General features: G+C 32.9%; 2 protein-coding genes across 2 annotated transcripts; both read left to right on the top strand.

Moving 5' to 3' along the window:
* Nucleotides 1-591: 591 nt before the first annotated feature.
* On the top strand, nt 592-6867 carry LOC132626316 (protein NRT1/ PTR FAMILY 2.7-like). The gene is made up of 4 exons (XM_060341145.1): nt 592-804; nt 2882-3099; nt 4110-4648; nt 5848-6867. Exons 1-4 carry the CDS (start codon nt 735-737, stop codon nt 6677-6679), a joined length of 1659 nt encoding a protein of 552 aa, XP_060197128.1. The 5' UTR covers nt 592-734; the 3' UTR covers nt 6680-6867.
* Nucleotides 6868-11941: 5074 nt separating this feature from the next.
* Nucleotides 11942-19925, top strand: LOC132605251 (protein NRT1/ PTR FAMILY 2.3-like). The gene is made up of 4 exons (XM_060318458.1): nt 11942-12179; nt 12813-13030; nt 17954-18504; nt 18997-19925. The coding sequence occupies exons 1-4, from the start codon at nt 12077-12079 to the stop codon at nt 19814-19816; spliced, it is 1692 nt and encodes a 563-aa protein (XP_060174441.1). The 5' UTR covers nt 11942-12076; the 3' UTR covers nt 19817-19925.
* The last annotated feature ends 520 nt before the right edge of the window (nt 19926-20445 follow it).

Genomic DNA, 20445 nt, shown 5'->3' with positions numbered 1-20445 from the left:
GACTTGAGTAGATGGGAAACAATGATCTTTCAATTTAATATGCACCGTGTCCCTTTTAGTTTGATATCTGGAGTTCTATTTTTGGCCCATACATTTATGGTTTAAAATGAATTATTTAGGATTATAAAACTCATTTTGAATATACTGCAAAGTGCTTGGGCGCGGGCTCACGGGCATGCATTTGCTAGTATGCTTTATGCTCCTCCCGTTTACTTTTACTTATCATGTATGTCTTTTCGAGAATTAAATTATATGAACATTAACTAACATTTTAAGATTTATTTTTTCATCACTATTAAAAGAATTACAACTTATAGTATTTTTCATAGAGTGTTTGAATATTTTAATTTTAATTTTATAATATTAAATTAATTTAATTTAATTTAGCTTTAAAAATTTGTCAAATTGACTTTGAAAAAGAAAAATATAACAAGTAAATATGAACATGAGGTAATATATGCTTATACTACTTTACTTAATATTTACGGAAAGACGTGAGGGCCCACGAAAGCATAACAATGTGAATGATAAGTGTATCCTGAAAGTCAACAAAACTGTAATTTTACTGTATTTCTTGGCCTGGTTGTTCGATGCTGGTTTACAATATTGAGTAGTATTATATATATTAGTGCTCTCAAACAATTGAACTATCATTTTGTAAATGCTCAATTAGCATCAGAAATTCCATTGGTGATACACAACAGTAACTTCATTATAAGTTCACTTGTTCAGCCATGGAAGCTCCATCGGAGGCACAGTTATCAAGAAGTACTGGAGGCTGGATCAGCTTCCCCTTCATCATAGGTCCGCCCTCTCTCTCTCACACACACACACTTAGGAACAAATAACTGTAACACGTGCGGATGTCTGAATTGTCTTTAATTAGTCCATTGATTACCTTGCACATGTTACCACCACTAAACCTCAATTTAACTTTGGCAGAATGGCTAAAGGCCCTCCTAAACTGGACTCGAAACCCCTTTGAACTATACTTAGTTCTACTTATCCTTTTGTATTTGACTTTTCTATAATTGTTACCTTTCAAACACAATAACCCGTCCTAATTACCCCCTCCCCCATGCTTGGCCTTTTTATAATCGTTACTTACTCAAAAGAAAAATGGTAAGAAAGGAAAAAATTGATAGTTGTATTTTAATGGAGGAATAGAGAAGATATATGGAAGAAGATAAGAAAATAGTCGTTGGAATCACTAAATATAAAATAAAATGGTATTTTAGAGTTTTGGCACATCAGAGTAATATAATCAATGTGGTTGTTATTTTACAATACTCTCGCGCACCAAATGTCATTTGGAATCACTTTGATTATAAAAAAAGCCAAATTAGGGGGGGGGGGGGGGGGTAATTAGGGCCATTTATTGTTTGAGGGGTAATGATCATAAAAAACCCAAGTACGGGGTAATTAGGACTAGATATGAAAATTTTTATTTTGTGAGTCACATAAACAATACTATTTATGTGAGGCTAGGAAACTTGCTTATTTTAAGAAAAAAAACAAAAAAGGCAATGCGTTTAAAGTCCACATTTTTTCTTAATTAAATTTCTTGGTTAGAAACAAAAAGAAAAGAAATAAAGTTTAAAAATATCTCCCAAAATGGCTATTAGAGAATGGTAACTACATTATTGATCTTTTTATATTATTTTCTATGTAACATCAATATCTATTATACAATGGAGAAAAAACTTTTCAAAATAATCATTGTTAATTTCTCGGAATTTGGTCTTAGATATTATTGATCTTCTATCTTTCCTTTTTTTTTTCTTTTCTTTTTTTATAACTAACCACCCAGGTGGTTAGGTGGTATTGTATGTGTGAATTTCTATTGTTAAATTAAACTCTAGGTGCTTCTTTTTTTTATATATAAATGTTAAATGAATATATGATTTTTAATTAAATAAAGTTATAGATAAGGACATTTGCAATTTTGCATGATAGATTTTATTGTCTACGATGACTGTTAATATTTGGCAGTTGAATATTTGATCAAATAATTAAAATTTTAGAGAAATAATCTATTTTAAAATTTCAATAAAAAATAGTGAAAGCAAAGGTTCTAAAACATTGCAATTAAAATTCTACCGAATGAAAATTTTTGTTACCATTATCGAATTTGCAGATTTTTTAGATACATTTTCAGTTTTGTTTCTAGCTAAGCCTTTTAATTAGGGAAGGAAAATATTAAATACAACAATGCCTTTTTTGTTTTATGCTTAAAATAAGCCAGTGTCCACTTGTAAACTAATGAGATATCCTCACATAAGTAGTGTTGGTTATGTGACTCACAAAATAAAATTTCTCGACTAGACATGACAAAATTTGAGCAAACGTGGCAAGTTTAGGGGTCTTTAAGTATTCTGAACTTTTTAGCACTTATAGCCTGTTTGGCCAAGCTTATTTTTCTGCCAAAAAATACTTATTTTTGCAATAAATGCTTATTTGAAAAAAAGTGAGGTGTTTGGCCAAGCTTTTGGGAAAAAATAAGTGCTTCTGGGGAGTAGCAGAAACAGTTTTTCAGAAGCTAAAAAAAACTATTTTTGCCCAAAAGCATTTTTTTAAAAAAGTACTTTTGAGAAATATACAAATAGAAACACTTTTTAAAAGCTTGGCCCAACACTAATTGTTGTTCAAAAGTATTTTTTTAAATAATTGGCTAAACACAAACTGTTTTTAGTCAAAAGTGTTTTTTTGAAAAGTACTTTTATAAGCTGATTTTAGAAGTATGCCCAAACAGACTATTAGTTATTCTAACGATGCACTTCGGTATAAATGTTTGGATTTTTGTAGTATCTTGCTAGTAACGCACAAAAATATGTGTCTAATTTCTCACATACTCAATTATTCTATGATGATATTAAAACAGCGACCACAGTAAGCGTGACCCTAGCATTTGGAGGCTGGACAAGCAACCTAATTGTGTATCTGATAAAGGAATTTAATGTGGAGAGCATCGATGCTGCCCAGATATCAAACTTGGTGAATGGTGCTGGATGCTTGGTTCCTGTCCTCGCTGCAATTATTGCCGACTCATATCTTGGTTGCTACTCTATCATCTGGATTTCATCCCTCATCTCTTTATTGGTACCACTGCATTTTCTTTCTAGCAACGATTTTCTTTTTTGTTTGTTTGGCCTAGTTACATTATGGGTTCGTGAAAGAAATAACTACTCCCTCTTTTGATGGATAAGATCTCTCCATCTTTAATCAGAGGTCTTGAATTCAAATCATGAGAAAGGAAAACATCCTGTTAGGAAGCGTTTTCCCCTTGAATAGGTCATACACGGCGAGAACGGATTAGTCGGGACCCCAATATATATATATATATTGGACATCGGTGGAAAACCAAAAAAAAAAAAAACTAATTAATTAATTCAAGGTTTACTATATGCATATGCTATAATCATAAGTCAAACTTGTGTACTTGGATTCTCCACTTAATTAACAATAGTAATCTCGCGCGTCATAAGAAATACAAATATGGAAAAATATTACTCCCTCCGTCCCAATTTATATGAAGGTTTATCAGTTTGGGTAGTCAAACAGATTTTTTTTTGACCCAATTATAAAAATAGATTCTTCGAGTATTTTAAAATAAAATTTACATATTTGAAAATTATATAAAAAGTGTTTGCATAATTAATAATTCATTATATATGAAAAGAGTTGAAGAAAATTGTAGTAAAAATAAAAGTTGTTTGACTCCCCAAACTGGTCAACCTTCGTATAAATTGAGACGGAGGGAGTATAACGGTCGGAGGAACAACTAGCCTTATTGATAAATCAATTGCTCTCACCTTGTTATCGCCACTGGCTAATTTATTGATGGAAAAATTAATGGAGGTAGTCAATCCAATATGTCCACCAAGTTATTGAACGAATAGCCGGCTTCACAAAAATATTAGGCCAAACAATAAGCAAAAATCTAAAAGTTAGCATCTTCTTCAACTTTCTTGCTTGAGAAGAGTTTTATATATCCAAAATGACTAAGCCAAACGAGTCTTAAAAAGATTCTAGATACGTAATTATTTTTGTATTTAATTTAATATTCTACACAATATTCCTAAAGTTTCTTTTGTGGGTTTTACTGGTAGGGCACAATCCTTTTAGCTTTAACAGCTACAATTGATTCTTTGAGGCCTAAACCCTGTGAAGTTGGCTCAACCTCATGCAGCCCTACCCCAAGAGTTCAATATGTTGTACTCTATGCAGCCATATTTATTGCAACATTGGGAAATGGTGGTCTCCGATCAATAATTTCAACGATGGGAGCCAACCAATTTAATAAGCCAAAAGATCAAGGAATTTTCTTCAACTGGTTCTTCTTTTTCGTTTATGGTTCTAATGTAGTAGCCACCACAGTTATTGTCTATGTTGAAGATAATGTGAGCTGGAAAGTTGGATTTTTCATTTGTGTAGCAACTAATGTTCTTGGTTTAGTCATGTTCCTAGTGGGAAGCAGATTTTACACAAATTCTAAGCCAGAAGGGAGTCCATTTACCAGTTTGGCACGTGTTGTGTTTGCTAGTATTAGGAAAAGAAAAATCCCGCTCCCATCGACTAGTGAAGATTTCTACCACGGACATACCATAGCACCCGAAGCAATATCTTTTGCCCCTTCAAAAACCTTCAGGTAAGTAATATTGTACTCCCTCAGTCTCAAATTATTTGTGGCTTTTTTATTTTACACGCTCCTTAACAAATATTAATTGGAGGAGTATTTGACTAACTTTACCCTTATTTATGTTTTGGTTATAATCTTTTTTTATTAAATATTACTCTATTTATGCGTCATCTTCATTAATGTCAAAATTCTATTAAGGGCAAAATGGGGAAAAATAATTAATTGCGCCTTGAACTTCTAAAACGACAAATAATTTGAGACAACTATTTTTAGTAATCATGAAAAGTAATTTGAGACGGGGATTTAAGAAATAACGAAAGACTTTTGAAACTTGTGGTCTAAAATAAATCATAGATATTTGTGTGGTTATAAATCATTACATTAAGGGTAAAATGATTATTTTTGAAGTTAAATTGTTACCAAATATAGAAATTTGTAATTCCTTTTTAGACTGACTCAAAAGAAAAGAGTGTCACATAAATTGAGACGGAAGGAGTATATAATAGCGTTAATCATAAGAATATTTGTCTGAAATTCTCTTTATCTCTCATTAAAAGTTTTACTTATTTAATGTAATACTCCACTATGATTTGTTAAAGAAAATTACTACGTAATAAATGGCTTTTTATTTTTTAAAAGATCAAATATTTTGAACAAATTTAAATTTCAAAATAACGTATACTAAAATTTGGAACAGGAAAAATTACCTCTCTCTCTTCGTGTTTACTACTCATGAGTCATGACTTTATCCTGGAGCTTGGGGCATCCCTTGTCGCTTAATTATGTTTTTTTTTTTTTTTTGCATCATTGTTTGTTTTATACTGTCTAATTGCTACCTTTATTTGTCCAGTATTTTAAAAATAGATTTTTCACTTTTACTTGTCACTTTTAGCATATCAAGAAAAGACAATTTATTTTTTCCTGTTTTTACCCATAGTATTAAATAGTCACTTCAAATCATTTTTCAAATCCAATAAAAATATGCACCAATTAATATGGGTACATTGGTAAATTATGCACTTCATTTATTATTTCTTAAACAATGTGAAAAATTCAAAATGGACAAGTAAAAGTGAACGGAGGGATTACAAGATATCTCTTGATTCAGTTTGACCTACATACATAGCCCAAATCACTAACTAACGATGCAATGCCAGGAATATGTGGCAGTTTCTTTTATATGAGTATTGAATTTCCTTGTGATGCAGGTTCTTTAACCGTGCAGCAATTAAAAGTGAAGGTGACATTAAACCAAATGGTTCTACAACTAATAAGGCATGGAGACTTTGTTCAGTACAAGAAGTAGAAGATTTCAAAGCCTTAATTAAAATCTTGCCATTATGGTCAAGTAGCTTTTTTCTTGGCACAACAATTGGTGTACAAGGAAGTATGTCAGTCCTTCAAGCCTTAGCAATGGACCGTCACTTAGGACCCAATTTCCAAATCCCAGCTGGTTCCATACTTGTCTTTGTTATGGTCTCTACTGCTCTATTCCTCGCCCTGTTCGACAAATTTATCTTTCCCACGTGGAAGAAATTGACTGGCAAATCACTTACTCCCCTCCAGCGAATTGGAGTCGGGCACGTGCTCAATTTCCTATGCATGGGTGTTTCAGCCTTAGTCGAGTCAAAGAGGCTAAAGGTAGCAAAATCCAATCAAAGTTCCAATATTGTGCCTATGTCTGTGTTATGGCTTGTGCCACAATTAGCACTTGTTGGCATTGCAGAGGCATTTCATTTTCCTGGACAAGTTGCATTCTATTACCAAGAATTTCCAACAACCTTAAAAAACATGGCGACCGCGATGCTTCAAGTGATTTTAGGGGTCGCATTTTACTTGACTACTGCTCTCATTGATGTTGTTAGAAGGACAACTACATGGCTACCAGTTAACATAAACAATGGAAGGCTGGATAATGTGTATTGGGTATTAGTTGTGGGGGGAATTTTAAACTTTGGTTACTATGTAACATGTGCTTGGTTTTACAAGTACCAAAACATGAAGGAACTGGATCACTATGGGTCTACTTCTGATGAGTGATTCACGGGTCAAAAAGAATAAAAGACAAATTCGTATAATTTTGTTTGGGGTTTGACAATCAAATGGAACCATTACCAGTATTTTTTTCACATAAAAAAAAGTCAGTACCTAAATCATCTATATATGATTTATGAATAAAAAAACGTAAACCACTCGTTTTACACCTATTTGGATGTTTGTAAATAAATGCGGGGATCAATTTAAGTTTGTTTTGCTGGTTTTTTTCTGGTTTTATTCAATATATTGTTTAGCTCATCACATGTAATTATGCATTTTCAATTTGTCTCCTGTCCTGAAATTTCTGGCTCTTGAGTTCCTAGGCTAGCAGGCATTAGAACTCATTATTTCCCTTCTCTAAAGTCAAATACTTATTGATTGGTTGATCTATTGCATTAATGCAAATTTGATTTAATGTAAATTTTAGTAAATTTTTCTAAAGCTTTAGACTAAGGTATCACTTGAGCCGGTTAGGCTAAGTTAATAAACTGGCAGGACTGAGATGGATGTGTCACTGAAATGGGTTAAACATTCATAGCTTACCGGCCCGCTCAATTCTTATCAAATTTTAATTTCTTTTTTTTTCTTATAATTTATTTTAATCTCCGAATAATTTTTTCTTGTTATGCCTTTATATGATATGTCAACCAAAAAAAAGGGATTTCTAAAAATATTTTGATAAGGTCTCGAATGGGTCGATTTGGGGAGGTAGAGTGTACGCAGTATAGTCCACAAGTGGGTTTGGAGAAGATAGAGTGTACGCAGATCTTAACTTTACCTTGAGAGGTAGAGAGGTTGTTTCCAATAGACCATCGGCTCAAAAATTAGCGGGTCAAAATAAACTTAGTTAATAAATGTGCGTATTAATCTTGAATGAGTTAAACAGGTCATATTTTTATGAGGTAATTTCACTACCATTTTAAACCATAAACTAAGGTCTAGGAGGCTCGTAAATTTGATAGTTTAGAGAAAATAATTCCTCAAATAAGTCTTTTTTTTTTGGCGCGGATTATCCTTCATTTGGGGTGGTCTTTAATTTTGCCCTTCAAATTGGTGGTCTTTAAGTTTTGCCCTTCGCTTAATACCCTGAGGTTGTGGGTTCGAACTCCAGCTCAGTAAAAAAATAAAATCACAAGGCAAATGTTTGGATTCGTAAGGCGGAATTTTGCAAAATTCTAGCCAAACTCTGCCTTACGAATTCGGGGTGGTCTTTAATTTTGCCCTTCAAATTGGTGGTCTTTAAGTTTTGTCCTTCGCCTAATGCCCCGAGATTGTGGGTTCGAACCCCAGCTCAGTAAAAAAAAATAAAAAATCGCAAGACAGTTGTTTGGAATCGCAAGGCAAAACTCTGCCTTGCGAATCTAAACTCTACCTTGCGAATTTTTTTAAAATTTTTGACTGAGCGTGGATTTGAATCCAAAACCAAGAGATTTTTAGCGAAGGGCAAAAGTTAAAGACCACCAATTTGAGGGACAAAAATTAAAGACCACCTCAATAGGACAATCCTGCAAATTACCCCAAATAAGTTAGACACTCGCACCAGCGTATTTCGAAATAACCATGTGGAAGGTGCAACCTACCAACGAAAAGCTTAATGGTGAACTATATATGAATCCATAAGGTTTGCACTCTAGGCCTTGTGAATAATTTCAGATATACATTACTTGATCTTTTCGGGACGTGCAAGGGCCCAGCCTTTCAATGAGAAAAAGGCCTGCTTTTTATTCCAGAAAAGTTACGTGATATACAGACTTAAGTCCATTTATTATTCGTTTTAGTAATATTTTTAAATTCTTATAAAAAAAATAGCTAGATTTTCATTTTATAGCATTTTTTTACGGTATGTATATATGTATGATGGCTAGTGTATGTATATATGATTTATGTACAACGACTAGTGCGTGTATATATTAAATATTTATATTTCATTCTTTTCTTAAAGAGTAATACTAGTGTGTGTATATATTAAATACTTATATTTCATTCTTTTCTGTATATATTAAATACTTATATTTCATTCTTTTCTTAAAGAGTAATTGATTTGGTAGTATTATGTTAGAATATAGTCAACTTAATATGTGCTTGGAAGCATAATACCATATATTTTATAAGCAAATAAAAATCGACAAAAACCGAAAAACCAGACAAATATTGAATCGATGAAAAGCCGACTCGACTTAATTGATTTGGTTTCCATTTAGAGAAAAATCGACCTAAACCAAACTACGAACACCCCTTTATGTGTGTATATGTGATATGTTTTGAAGAAAAATTATTGCTACGTTTTGAAAACTCAATAATATCATCATAATTTGTTATCAGAGGGATAAATAGTGTTACATATTTATGAAAATTCCCTTATTATTTAAGTTACACTTCTAGTGTGTAAGCCCATAGAGCTGTATCTTTCTATATATAGAAGACAATGTCAGTTTATGTTGGCTCTTTATGTGTGTAGTAACAATCATTGTTGGTTTTGTCATTTTCAAGATGGCCTGGAAAGTCCATAACAACTGAACTATATGGTGATTTAGTTCGTGTAATAATTGCGTTCACGCTAAAGATCGATATCACTCTTATGAATGGCTGATTTAGCTCATGTCATGATAATATCAGTATCTATTTTGCAAATTAATTAATTGTAAAACAAGGAGAAAAAGTAGCAAGATGGTAATTTTTTAGCATGAAAGATGAATAATCACATAGCTTAATAATTAAATATTTGGTCATCATATTAAAACCTATTAGTGGATGGATTAAAAGCACATAATTCTATTAAATGTTAAAATGTATTTAGTTAGAAATCTCTTACACAAAGATTAGAATTTATAATTAATTAAGGAAACAAAATAGCATTTTAATTAGCAATTTATGACTTCATTTTAGAAAAGGACTTTTACACCAACACAATAAGCCAAAAAAGCACACAACAAAAAATAACCATAATTGATGCCTCTAGGCACTGTATATATAATCAATGTAATTAGATTATTATATAATCAGTATATACTAATTATATACTTTTTATATCCCAAGTATACACCGACGACGACTACAAACTATTACGGCTGGCGGTCGTGGTGGAGCAAAAATTCACACAAGGGAATATATATAAAAAAATCTTATGCCAAGGGATTCATGCAAAATAGAAAAATTCATTTTCACCAAAGGAAGGGGTTTCATTTATACCCCTTACACCTATCTGCACCCCCCCCCCCCTCCCCACCCTTAGGAGGTTGAAACTCTTTTTAGCCGGCTAGCTAAAAATGTTAAAATCCTATAAAGAAATTAGAAAATACCGGACGGATCACTGCTATATAGAGCAAGATATTACTATCAATATAATGATCTTGAAATTACAGGCAGTCTTGAACTTTTAACCTCAGCTTGCCCTATGAGTAAACTTATAAGCACAAATGTTAAAAGTGTTGCCCATGGGATATAAAAATTGTTAAACTTAAAATTTTGCCCATTCAACAAACATAATTAAGAGTTTAATTAAGATCAGTCACCTCCAAAAGTATTCTTGTAAATCACCCTATATAGAGCAGATATGGCTGATTCAATATATGGATTATTGCTATGGGCCGAAAAGTATATTGGAATATGTATCATGGGCAGTGCAAGTGTTACTGTGTTAGATCAGATAACATGTCGCACTATATATACACACATACCGCAATAGGAAGTCATTGAGTGGTGAGTTTATACCATCTTTATGAGAGTGACAAAACGTTTCAAGTAGCCTAAGATTGGTTGGTTGAATCTATTGGACCACCTTGTCATCGATCGCATGCAAGTGTTATATCAAACGCTGTCGATCGGATAACATGTCCCACTATAATATGTATCCTCTAATTTGTGACTGGTGGAAGATAAAAAGAATGTGTCGCTGCTGAGTTTATGCCATTTTCAGAGAATCATGACAAAACGTTTCAACAAAAGGGTGGTTTGACTTTATGGGCGCAAGGAAGGTACCCTTTTGATTTTCTGATTGAAAGTAAGGGTGTGTTGGTATTACAAAGGAAAATGTTTACAAAATAAGTATGTTTCTCATTTATTTTCTTGTGTTTGGTACATAAACAAAGAATATTGTCCTAAAAGCATTTGTATGTAATATAGACATATACTATGAGAGGTGGGGGGGGGGGGGGGGGTGAGATGAGTTGTATTAAAGGGTGTGGAGAACATAATTAATGTGGAATGCCACGTATAAAACTTGTTATTTCCCTACAAGCCATTTTTCACATTTTTAAGGAGCTTATTTTCCTAGGGACAATGTTTTCCATAAATTTTGACCAACCGAATGATAGTAAGTGTTACTATTGAAAAGTTTTTTAAGTGGTAAAATTAACTTTATAAAAACCGTATATACACGATTTCCGTTAAGATAATTATTTTTTACAAAAAAATAAAAATAAAAATTGAAAGATTATCTTTACCAGAAAAGGTCGAACAAGAAATTTTGTCTCAGAAAAAGTATTTTGTGAATAATAAATGATCGAGATAACTAATAAAAATCTTTCTTAAACCATAAGTTCTTATAAATTAGAAAAAAAATCACAAAGTTAGGGGTTGATTTAGTTTATGTTTAGGGGAGATTTAGGTTTTTTAGTCCATTACAGTGGTTATTATTTTTAAATGACCTTTTTATATAGAGGGTTGATCTGATAGTTAGTCATCCAATTTTTATTTTCTAGCATGAAAATTACTAAATTAATTTTTGTTACTATAAATCACTCAACTTTGCTCAAAATATTATGGAAAACCACAAAAGAATTTCTTTTGTTACAAAGTTAGCGATCATAACAAGTCGCTGAACAATTTTTTGTGACCAAAAAGCCATTCAACTTTATTTAAGTATCATATAACATTTTATTTTTATTTTTCCTTAATAACTTTTCGTGATACTTATAGATAAAGTTGAGTAACATTTTTGTATAGAAAATAATGTAGTGACTATCATCATACTTAGGTAAACTTGAGTGGATTTTTTCTTAACAAAATTTGTTCATTGATTTTAGTGTAATAAAGTAAACAATTTGATGACCATCTATATATAAATCAATTCTTTTTAGAAATTAGAAGAGAACAATACTGAAAAGATAGTGTATATTATAAATAAAGCATATATTATTTTCTTCTATTTAAACTTAAAAAGTAACGTAGTAGCATCTTTTGTCGTATGCATACACAGAAAATACTGATAAGATAGTGTATTCAACTTATTAAGTTTACCCCCAAACGTTGGAACGAAACATAATACTGTGTAAGTTTTATTTACAAACATATGAGTATATATATCCCGAACCCAACTAGCAAAACCCAAATAAAAATTAAAAAAGGTATCCCAGTCGTCCTAGAGAAACTAAACGAGGATAAAGAGGAGTTAATACAGCAATGGAGAAATCAGTGCAGTTTGTAGATGAAGGAGCACCAAATCATGTCCAATCTTCTTCCACCAATAACAATGGCGGTTGGACTTCCTTTCCTTTCATCATAGGTCCTACTTTCTTCCTCCTCTTTTTTTTTTTTTTTTTTTTTTTTCTTTTTTTTTGTGTGTGTATAAAGCTATAATCTTCTTTTTTCTAAGGCTAACAATCAGGGCGGAGCTATTCGATCCCTATCACTAGAAAATTATATTGTATATATAAGATCATAAATAACAAATGTTGATTTCTCTTAGGTTCTTTACTTCTTCCTAGGCAAAATCAAAAGTAAGCACTGAAAGCAGTTTAAGAAAGAGGTGGTAGCTGCAACATGGGGAGGGGGGCTATGATTTATCATATATACATGGAGAATACGAATTGGATACTGTTTAAAAGAGTTGATATAAATACTGAGATGATAGTGACATAGATAAACAAATTGTAGAAATAATAGATTTGCTTAAATGTCAAAAGGAAATGCATAGTTGTAGTGGATTCTTGCCCAAAAATAAATAAATAATTAGTGTGTAACTAGAGACTGATTGGAGGCCTAAGTTTCTTTCCTAAGAAGGTGGTTGTGGGATTAGGTGTATTGCTTTTCTCGTTGTTGTCAATAATAATATCCAAAGTTGTTACCGAAATTCTTTTTTTTTTTTTTTTTTGAATGAATATTTTTGACTCCGCTAAAAATTTTGAAATATTATTAGGGAGCATGGCAGGATTATCACTGGCTGCAGCAGGATGGAATAACAACTTGATAGTATATTTAATACAAGAATTCAACATGAATAGTGTAAGTGCTGCTAAAGTATACAACATGGCCAATGGTTGCAGCACTATTTTCCCAATTTTGGGTGCCGTAGTTGCCGATTCATTTCTGGGCTGTTTCTCTGTCATCTGGATTTCTTCTCTCATGTCTTTGCTGGTAATTACTTTCTTACTTTTTCCTTTATTTCTTTGAGTTAATGATTAGAAACACATTTCAATTATCACTTTTCGTGAGTTTCTTCAACTATTCAGATAGGAAAGAGAATAATTAATAATTAAAATATATTTTAATAAATAATTAGAGATACTTCTAATAGAAACGCGCACAACTACTGGTTCAAATAATAAACTAACGAAAAAACGTAGTTCACGGGTGTGTTACCATTACCTTTTTTTTCCTTTGGTCAAATTCATGAAAAGATAAGTCATTTCATTAAAGCTTCTATCTTATCAATGTTTTGTTGTAGCCCTTTTTTGCGGTAAGTCGGCTTTAGTCATTTCGGCAACTTGTTTGGCTTTTACTAGTTTTGGGATTTTAATTTTTGTATTGATGGTGTAGACACTTGTTAAGTATATTTATTAGGTAATTATAACTAAATTAATTCATAAAATGGGGGAATGCTATTCTCTCATCTTAATTTTTGTAGTAGTGTTTGATTGGATACTGAATATAGGATATATAGATAGAAAAAGTTTTTGAAACTTGTGGTATTGAATATTTTATTAATATTTTTATATGATTTAAAATAAAAAGTTTAAACTAAATTATTTTTAAAAGAAATAGTGTGATCTGAAACATACTATAAAAACAAAGTATGCTACCTGAATAAAACGAAGGGAATAACTAACTTATTATTGCAAATTAAAATGCACTAATAATTAAAAAAATTACGCTAACTGAAATCTTTTTTCGTGGGTTATGGGTGGTAGCTTTGATCCCGTTCTCATTTTCCTTTTGCCTGATTGAAAAGATGTCATTTCATGAGAAAAAGAAAGCCATTATCTCATCATTATGTCCTGAAAGTTCCCATGAGGGCATAAGCGTGAGGTCTTTGTACGTAGCGGTGTGTAAAACTGTTGACCGGAACTTTTAAAATTTTGTAGGGCCCAAAACTAACATTAAAAGCTAAATTTATAATTATGTTTTATCTTTTTTTTCACTGGATGTCGTTTAAACTTTAAGATTTATTTATACCTGAATGTCAAAAAACGTAATGACCAATATTATATCATAGCAGTAACATAACATCTTTGTCATGAGTGGGCACAAGTTTACACAATCTGTATATGGAGGAGAAAAAGGTGAAGAAGCAGGACACTTAGGAAAGTCATGAAAAGAGGGACTCCGCGACTTAAGTAGGCTAAAAAGTAACATTTGGAACCAAAATAGTGGCAATAAAAAAAAGTAACAAAACTAGGTTCTGCGCACAAAATTCGTGAGCAATAGGACCAAACTGCAGGGCACTTAGGAAAGTCATGAAAAAGATGGTTCGATCGTTTTAGTGATAGAGGTTTTTTTTTAGAGATGAAACCATAAAAAGATATAACGGGAGAACTCCAAAAAAACTAAAGAGCTAACAATTTTACGCTCGTTAACTTGAAAAAGTTAACCTATCTAATGAAATTTTATAGCAGTGTAATATTTACTGGAACTTCATCTCTACAAATAGTTTTTCTTAATACATTTTACTAGAATTGAAACTCATTTTCATGCCACAATATTGTACATTTTGTGGATAAAAATATAATAGCATGTTTTTGTAATACATTATATCATGCAAAATTATGCATTCAACGAAAGTCAAACTTTGTATTAATATGTATTCCTTCAGTTCTAATTCATGTGAAGGTGTTTGGCCCAGCACAGAATTATTTTAAAAAAAAAATACTTTAGAAATTTATAGTCTAAATTAAGCCATAGAAATTTGTGTGACTATAAATTATTTCATGAATGGGAAGTTTGAAGTTAAATTATTACTAAATATGAAAAGATATTATTCCTTTCTAGACTAACTAAAAAGGAAAAAGTGTCACATAATGTTTTAAATTATTATCTTTTATATTTAAAAAATATTTGTCTCTTATATTATCACGATGATTGCGAATAAAGTAAAAGTTATCATAAAATATGGCAATTCTAATAGTTTCTCAAAAGGTATCAAGTAAGCTTTTGAATTAATTTATGATAATCAATTATATAAACTATATATCCAAATATTGGACGGATGTCTTAATAAGTTTTATTCGTTCAACTTGTGCAACTGACCCAGATTTGATTTCTTCCATTCAAATAGAAACTTCTGTATGAACCGTTATATGTTTAATTTTTTTTTTTTATGAGAAACAATTTGTGTTTGACTAATCAATTTGAAAAGCATTTTTGAGCAGCAATTAGGATTTGACCAAGCTTTTAAAAAGTATTTGTAAGTGTATTTTCTTATGAAAAAGTACTCTTAGAGAAAAGCTATTTTTTTAGCTTATGAAAAAACAGCTTTTGAAAGCTTGGGCGCTGTACACTTCACTTTTTAAAAATAAACACTTTTGGAAGAAAAAAACACTTTTGGCCTCGTGGCTACCTTTGCGAAATATCTTAAAAGTTTTCCTCATTTACCAAATTGTGTGATGACAATTGAAGTACGTACTCCCTCCGTCCCAAAATAAGTATAGTTGTAGCAAAAAAAGAAATTGTACCAAAATATTTGTTGCTTTAAGAATTCAAGAAAAAAAAAACAAGTAATTGTTTCCGACTATAATATAAAACTATAGTTGGAAACAATTCTCTCGAGAAACATATAATTAATAAATAGGGTAATTCAATAAAGCTATGCCTTATGGAGTACTTTTTTTTTAATGAGCGTGAAATGAGCTAAAACAACACTTATTTTGGGACGGAAGAAGTAATAGGGGCAACATAAAAGAGAACAGCACAAAATCTTAAATTGGTACAACACGTGTCACTCCCTAACTTTGATATGCAGAGCTTAAAAAGGATGTTTACTTTTAGTAACTATTCAAAAGGTCTTATTAGCTCAACAGAGAGTGACGCTCTTCCCATCAAACTAAAGTTTAAGAAATTCCAAAAATAGGTCTACGAGGACGATGAAAAGCCCTTTGTTCTCACTTCTGTATATTAGTAAAATATAACCGTGGTGTTTCTGAGTCCGTATGCACCTCAACTAATTTTATGAGGTATTTGTTATTTGTTATCTCCCAACAATTTATTACATATTTATAAGTGAAGGTCTTATAAAAAGATTCTAAGAAACATTTCTCTTTAATAATGCCTCCAGCCTTTTGTTCGAATTCTCGTGGAGTCTAATTCTTATCGGTACGAATAAAGGGAATGGATCCCTGGCTTTGGGTGTCTAAAGAACAAATACGACGAGCATAAATATATTTTTAAACTTCTATTATGACGAACAAAATATTTTTAAAAAGGAGTAGGACTTTGGGAGGAAACCAAAATAGAGTCACGAAGCTTTAATTACAGTATCGCTTTTCAACGATCTGTTGCGGCTAAGACACATATTAAAAACTGTATAAGATGAGCCTGACTAATTTTTCTAGCTAAAGAATTATTTCAGATGCACTTATTTTGAAGAAAAAGAGTAGAATATGAGCAATTATCTTAGGTTGAATAACTTGTTTGAGATAAGAATTCAAGGTTCCAAATGGCAGTTGTAGAAAGACATACGAGTACCATAATTTCCTCAGCATGCGCCACCTCATCATATTTCTCTGATTCAATACTTCATCATTTTGCTGTTTTTTAGGCCATTGCTGTGTAGCTACAAAGAGTACTGGTTACTTAATGCTTTCCAACGGAGTTATCCATCTTGCTTAGGAGGGTCCTACATGACCCTATTTAGCAAGCCCAATATCCATGTTGATGTGTATGTCTATGGAGTAGAGCAATTTGTTACAACGAAACTGACACAAAAATCATCAGACAAAATGATTCGACAACGACCAATATTCAGCTTGCCCTTAGTAGGACAAAGACAAATGAGTACCAGAACTATATTTCTTGTGTATGACACACTTTACAGTAGGAAGATGCACTAGGAGTTGAACTTCGTGTAGGGGCTAATAAACCTTAGCTCCAGTGTGGCTGTGTGGCAGTGTTAAACTGGCGTGTTAGAGCTGAATTTAAACAGAATAAAATGAGTTAAGTTTGTATTTTTTTTGATAAGAAAAAAAAAAAAAAACTTAACCAAAATTGATAAGGAATAAAATTAGTTAAGTTAATAAATAAATAGATTATTAAACCGCTTAAATATTACTTCGGCTAAATAAGTGGGTTAAGATGTGAACCTACTAATTTTTTAAGACACATCGAACGTATCGTCACGACAACTCAATTTGTCCGGTAAACTACTCGAGGCTCCCATGGTTTAGTAAAAGGGAGGGGAGATTTATAAACCATTAAAAGAATATACATTTCAAATATGAAAAACAAAAAGAATATTTCACACATTCAATGATGCGTATAGGAGATTGTATGATAATATATTCGAAGGGGAAAGGACAAGTATTTTCATTTTTTTTTTCACGCATCCTTCAGCATATCATTTCATTGGCAACTAAAATAAATCTATATTGATGGTGTGGTACCCCGGCTAAAAAAAAAAAATATCAAGATAGAGGCCAGATGTAACTTGCGTGGAGCAAAGTCTACACTGTCATTTAGGTCAATCGTGTTAAAAAATCAAATAGACTGTTTAGCAGGTATGCGACTTGGACGATTAAAGAGGGCTAGAGCGTGGGTTAGGGACAGATACCAAGGTGTAAATGCTTCCCGCTCACCCTCTTAATTTCATAGAATTATGTATAACACGTTCCGCGACAGTTTTTAATAAGTACTAGGATTTTGCAGGTTGCATGCTTTACTACTCAGGTTACTTCCTACTTATCATATGATTTAGCTTGTCAGAACATGTTGTTTGTTTTATTTTTCAGGTAACTGATTCGACGTGCTTATTATCGACAATTGCTAGTAATTATCTTTAAGTGACCTGGTTGTTTTAAACTAATCTAATATACCATATACTACTATTTTGTTTTGCAAATTGGCTTGCAGGGAGTGTTGCTTCTCACTTTCACAGCAGCCATTGATACATTGAGACCAACAAAATGCTTTGATGGTTCGAATGACTGCAGAAATGCATCAACATTCCATCTTACAATATTATATGCAGCTCTAGCCCTAGCAAATTTGGGAAACGGAGGAACTCGTTTCACCATCGGATCAATGGGAGCAAACCAATTCAATAAGCCAAATCATCAAGCAATTTTCTTCAATTGGTATACTTTCGCGCTCTACACGTCCAATATTGTTGGTAGCACAGTCCTTTTGTATATTGAGGACAATGTTAGTTGGGTACTAGGGTTCGCCATATGTGGTGCTTTCAACATCCTTGGACTGGGTATTTTCTTGTCGGGCCAACATTTCTATCGCCATATTGAAGCACAACAGGAAAGCCCTTTCATGAGTTTGGCTCGGGTCTTCGTTGCTGCTATCAGGAAGCATAGAGAACCATTGTCATTAGGAGGTGAAGATTATCACCATGGCATGAAACCACTGGATAGTGCAACAAGAACTGACCTGAAAAATCCTAGCAAATTCTTCAGGTAACAACACTCTTCCCGAATCCAAATATTGTCAAAGTACATCTATTAGTAGCAGGGAATCCAATTGAATTCCTTTGTGGAAAAATTATAGTACTATGCAGATAGGTAAAAGAAAGTTTTATATTTATAAATTGTTGAATTTCCTACGACTTTAGGGAAAGTTGTGTAGCGGCAACGGTATTGCTTTAGGTCCACTAGTTTGAATCCTAAGTGACTAAGTGTAGCATTTTTGCATATTTTTTAATCCCTTTGTTAGAATTTAAACCCCTTGCTAATCAAAATTCACTACAAAAACTGGAATTAACTATGAAGTTCGTCGCTAAATAGCTCATAGTTAACCAGATTTTTTGATAATCCGTCGGTAGAGAGAATTATGTTTTGTGACAAAAGTTGTTTGTTTAATTCCTGTTCTTTTAAGTGATTTATAGTCCTGATTCTTAGGATTACTCACTTCCTCACTCGAGAAATGTGTTGGATTCTATGTTTTAATAGGTTCTTGAACCGTGCGGCTTTGATCAGGGAAGGAGATAAGAAACCGGACAGAGTCACTGCTGGGCCTTGGAAACTATGTACAGTGCAACAAGTGGAAGATCTCAAACTCTTGATAAAGCTTTTTCCAATATGGACTACTGGTTTGTTTCTATACACCCCACTAGTCATACAATCCAGTTTAGCAGTCCTCCAGGCCCTGAAAATGGACCGGCATTTAGGATCGAATTTCAAAATCCCCGCGGGTTCTGTCACAGTCTTTACATTGATCGCCACATGCATAACAATTACCTTCGCAGACCGATTCATATTCCCGTTGTTGAATAGATGTATCCGTACTTCTATGACACCGCTCCAACGGGTCGGGATAGGCCACGTGCTGACGGTTGTCAGCATGGCCTTCTCCGCCCTGGTCGAGTCAAAGAGGATAAAATTGTCAAAATCTCTGGTGCCAATGTCAGTCTTCTGGCTGGCACCACAGCTAGCTATTACAGGCATCGGGCTAGCTTTTCATTCTCCGGGATACGTGGGATTTTATTACCAAGAATTTCCAGGGTCGTTGAAAAGCACATCTACGGCAATGGTGGCGGTTTTTGTGGGTGCAGCATTTTATTTTGGGAATGGGGTGATGGATTTGGTTCAAAGAGTGACAGGATGGTTGCCGGAGAACATAGATAATGGTAGGTTGGATTATGTTTTCTGGGTGATTTGTGTCTTAGGAGCTTTAGACTTTGTGTATTACCTTGTATGTACTTCGTTGTACGAGTATAAAAATGTTGACCAGGAACTGAATGATTCTATCGACAAAATAGATAGAAACTAGCATAAATGAATAGGCCTGGATGCTATGTAAAATTCAACAAGCAATGATTCTCAATTCATAGCTCTTTAAGATAAAAAATAAATATGCTGACAGTGTACCACTATTGAAACAATTTCTTTTGTTGACGAGCTTGTGGACTTTTCGCAAGAAACAGATGTTTTCTACCCCATTAGTTAAATGAACAGCAGATGCATTTAGGAAAACAGTCCATTTTGTTCCCCAAAAAATACAAGAACAATCAAGATAAGCTTTAGCTCAGAATGTCCATTTCCGTTGGTCAACGGTATATTGGCAGGTGAATTTTGCATGGAGAACGAACAGTCTCAGCCGTTATTCATATGGGCCGGCTTGCAGTGTTCATTGGTGTTGGATACTACATGGGGAACACTCTGATTGATCTGGTTCAGAGAACGACTTACATGGTTGCCAGACAATATCAATGATGGAAGAATGGATAATGTCTTCTGGTCTGTTGTTTGGGATCAGCATATTTCATGAATTACCTTGCATTTGCCTCCTACAAATATAAGAATATGGACCAAAAAACAACTGATGCACCCAGTGAATGATAAATATTACTAGTAAGTATGGATACGATAAGTACCGCACCAGATCTCCAGGCTTCACTT

Source organism: Lycium barbarum, chromosome 1 (assembly GCF_019175385.1).
Source record: "Lycium barbarum isolate Lr01 chromosome 1, ASM1917538v2, whole genome shotgun sequence".
NCBI classification, from domain to species: domain Eukaryota; kingdom Viridiplantae; phylum Streptophyta; class Magnoliopsida; order Solanales; family Solanaceae; genus Lycium; species Lycium barbarum.
The sequence above is the reverse complement of the archived record's forward strand: the minus strand, read 5'-3'. Positions and strand labels throughout refer to the sequence as shown.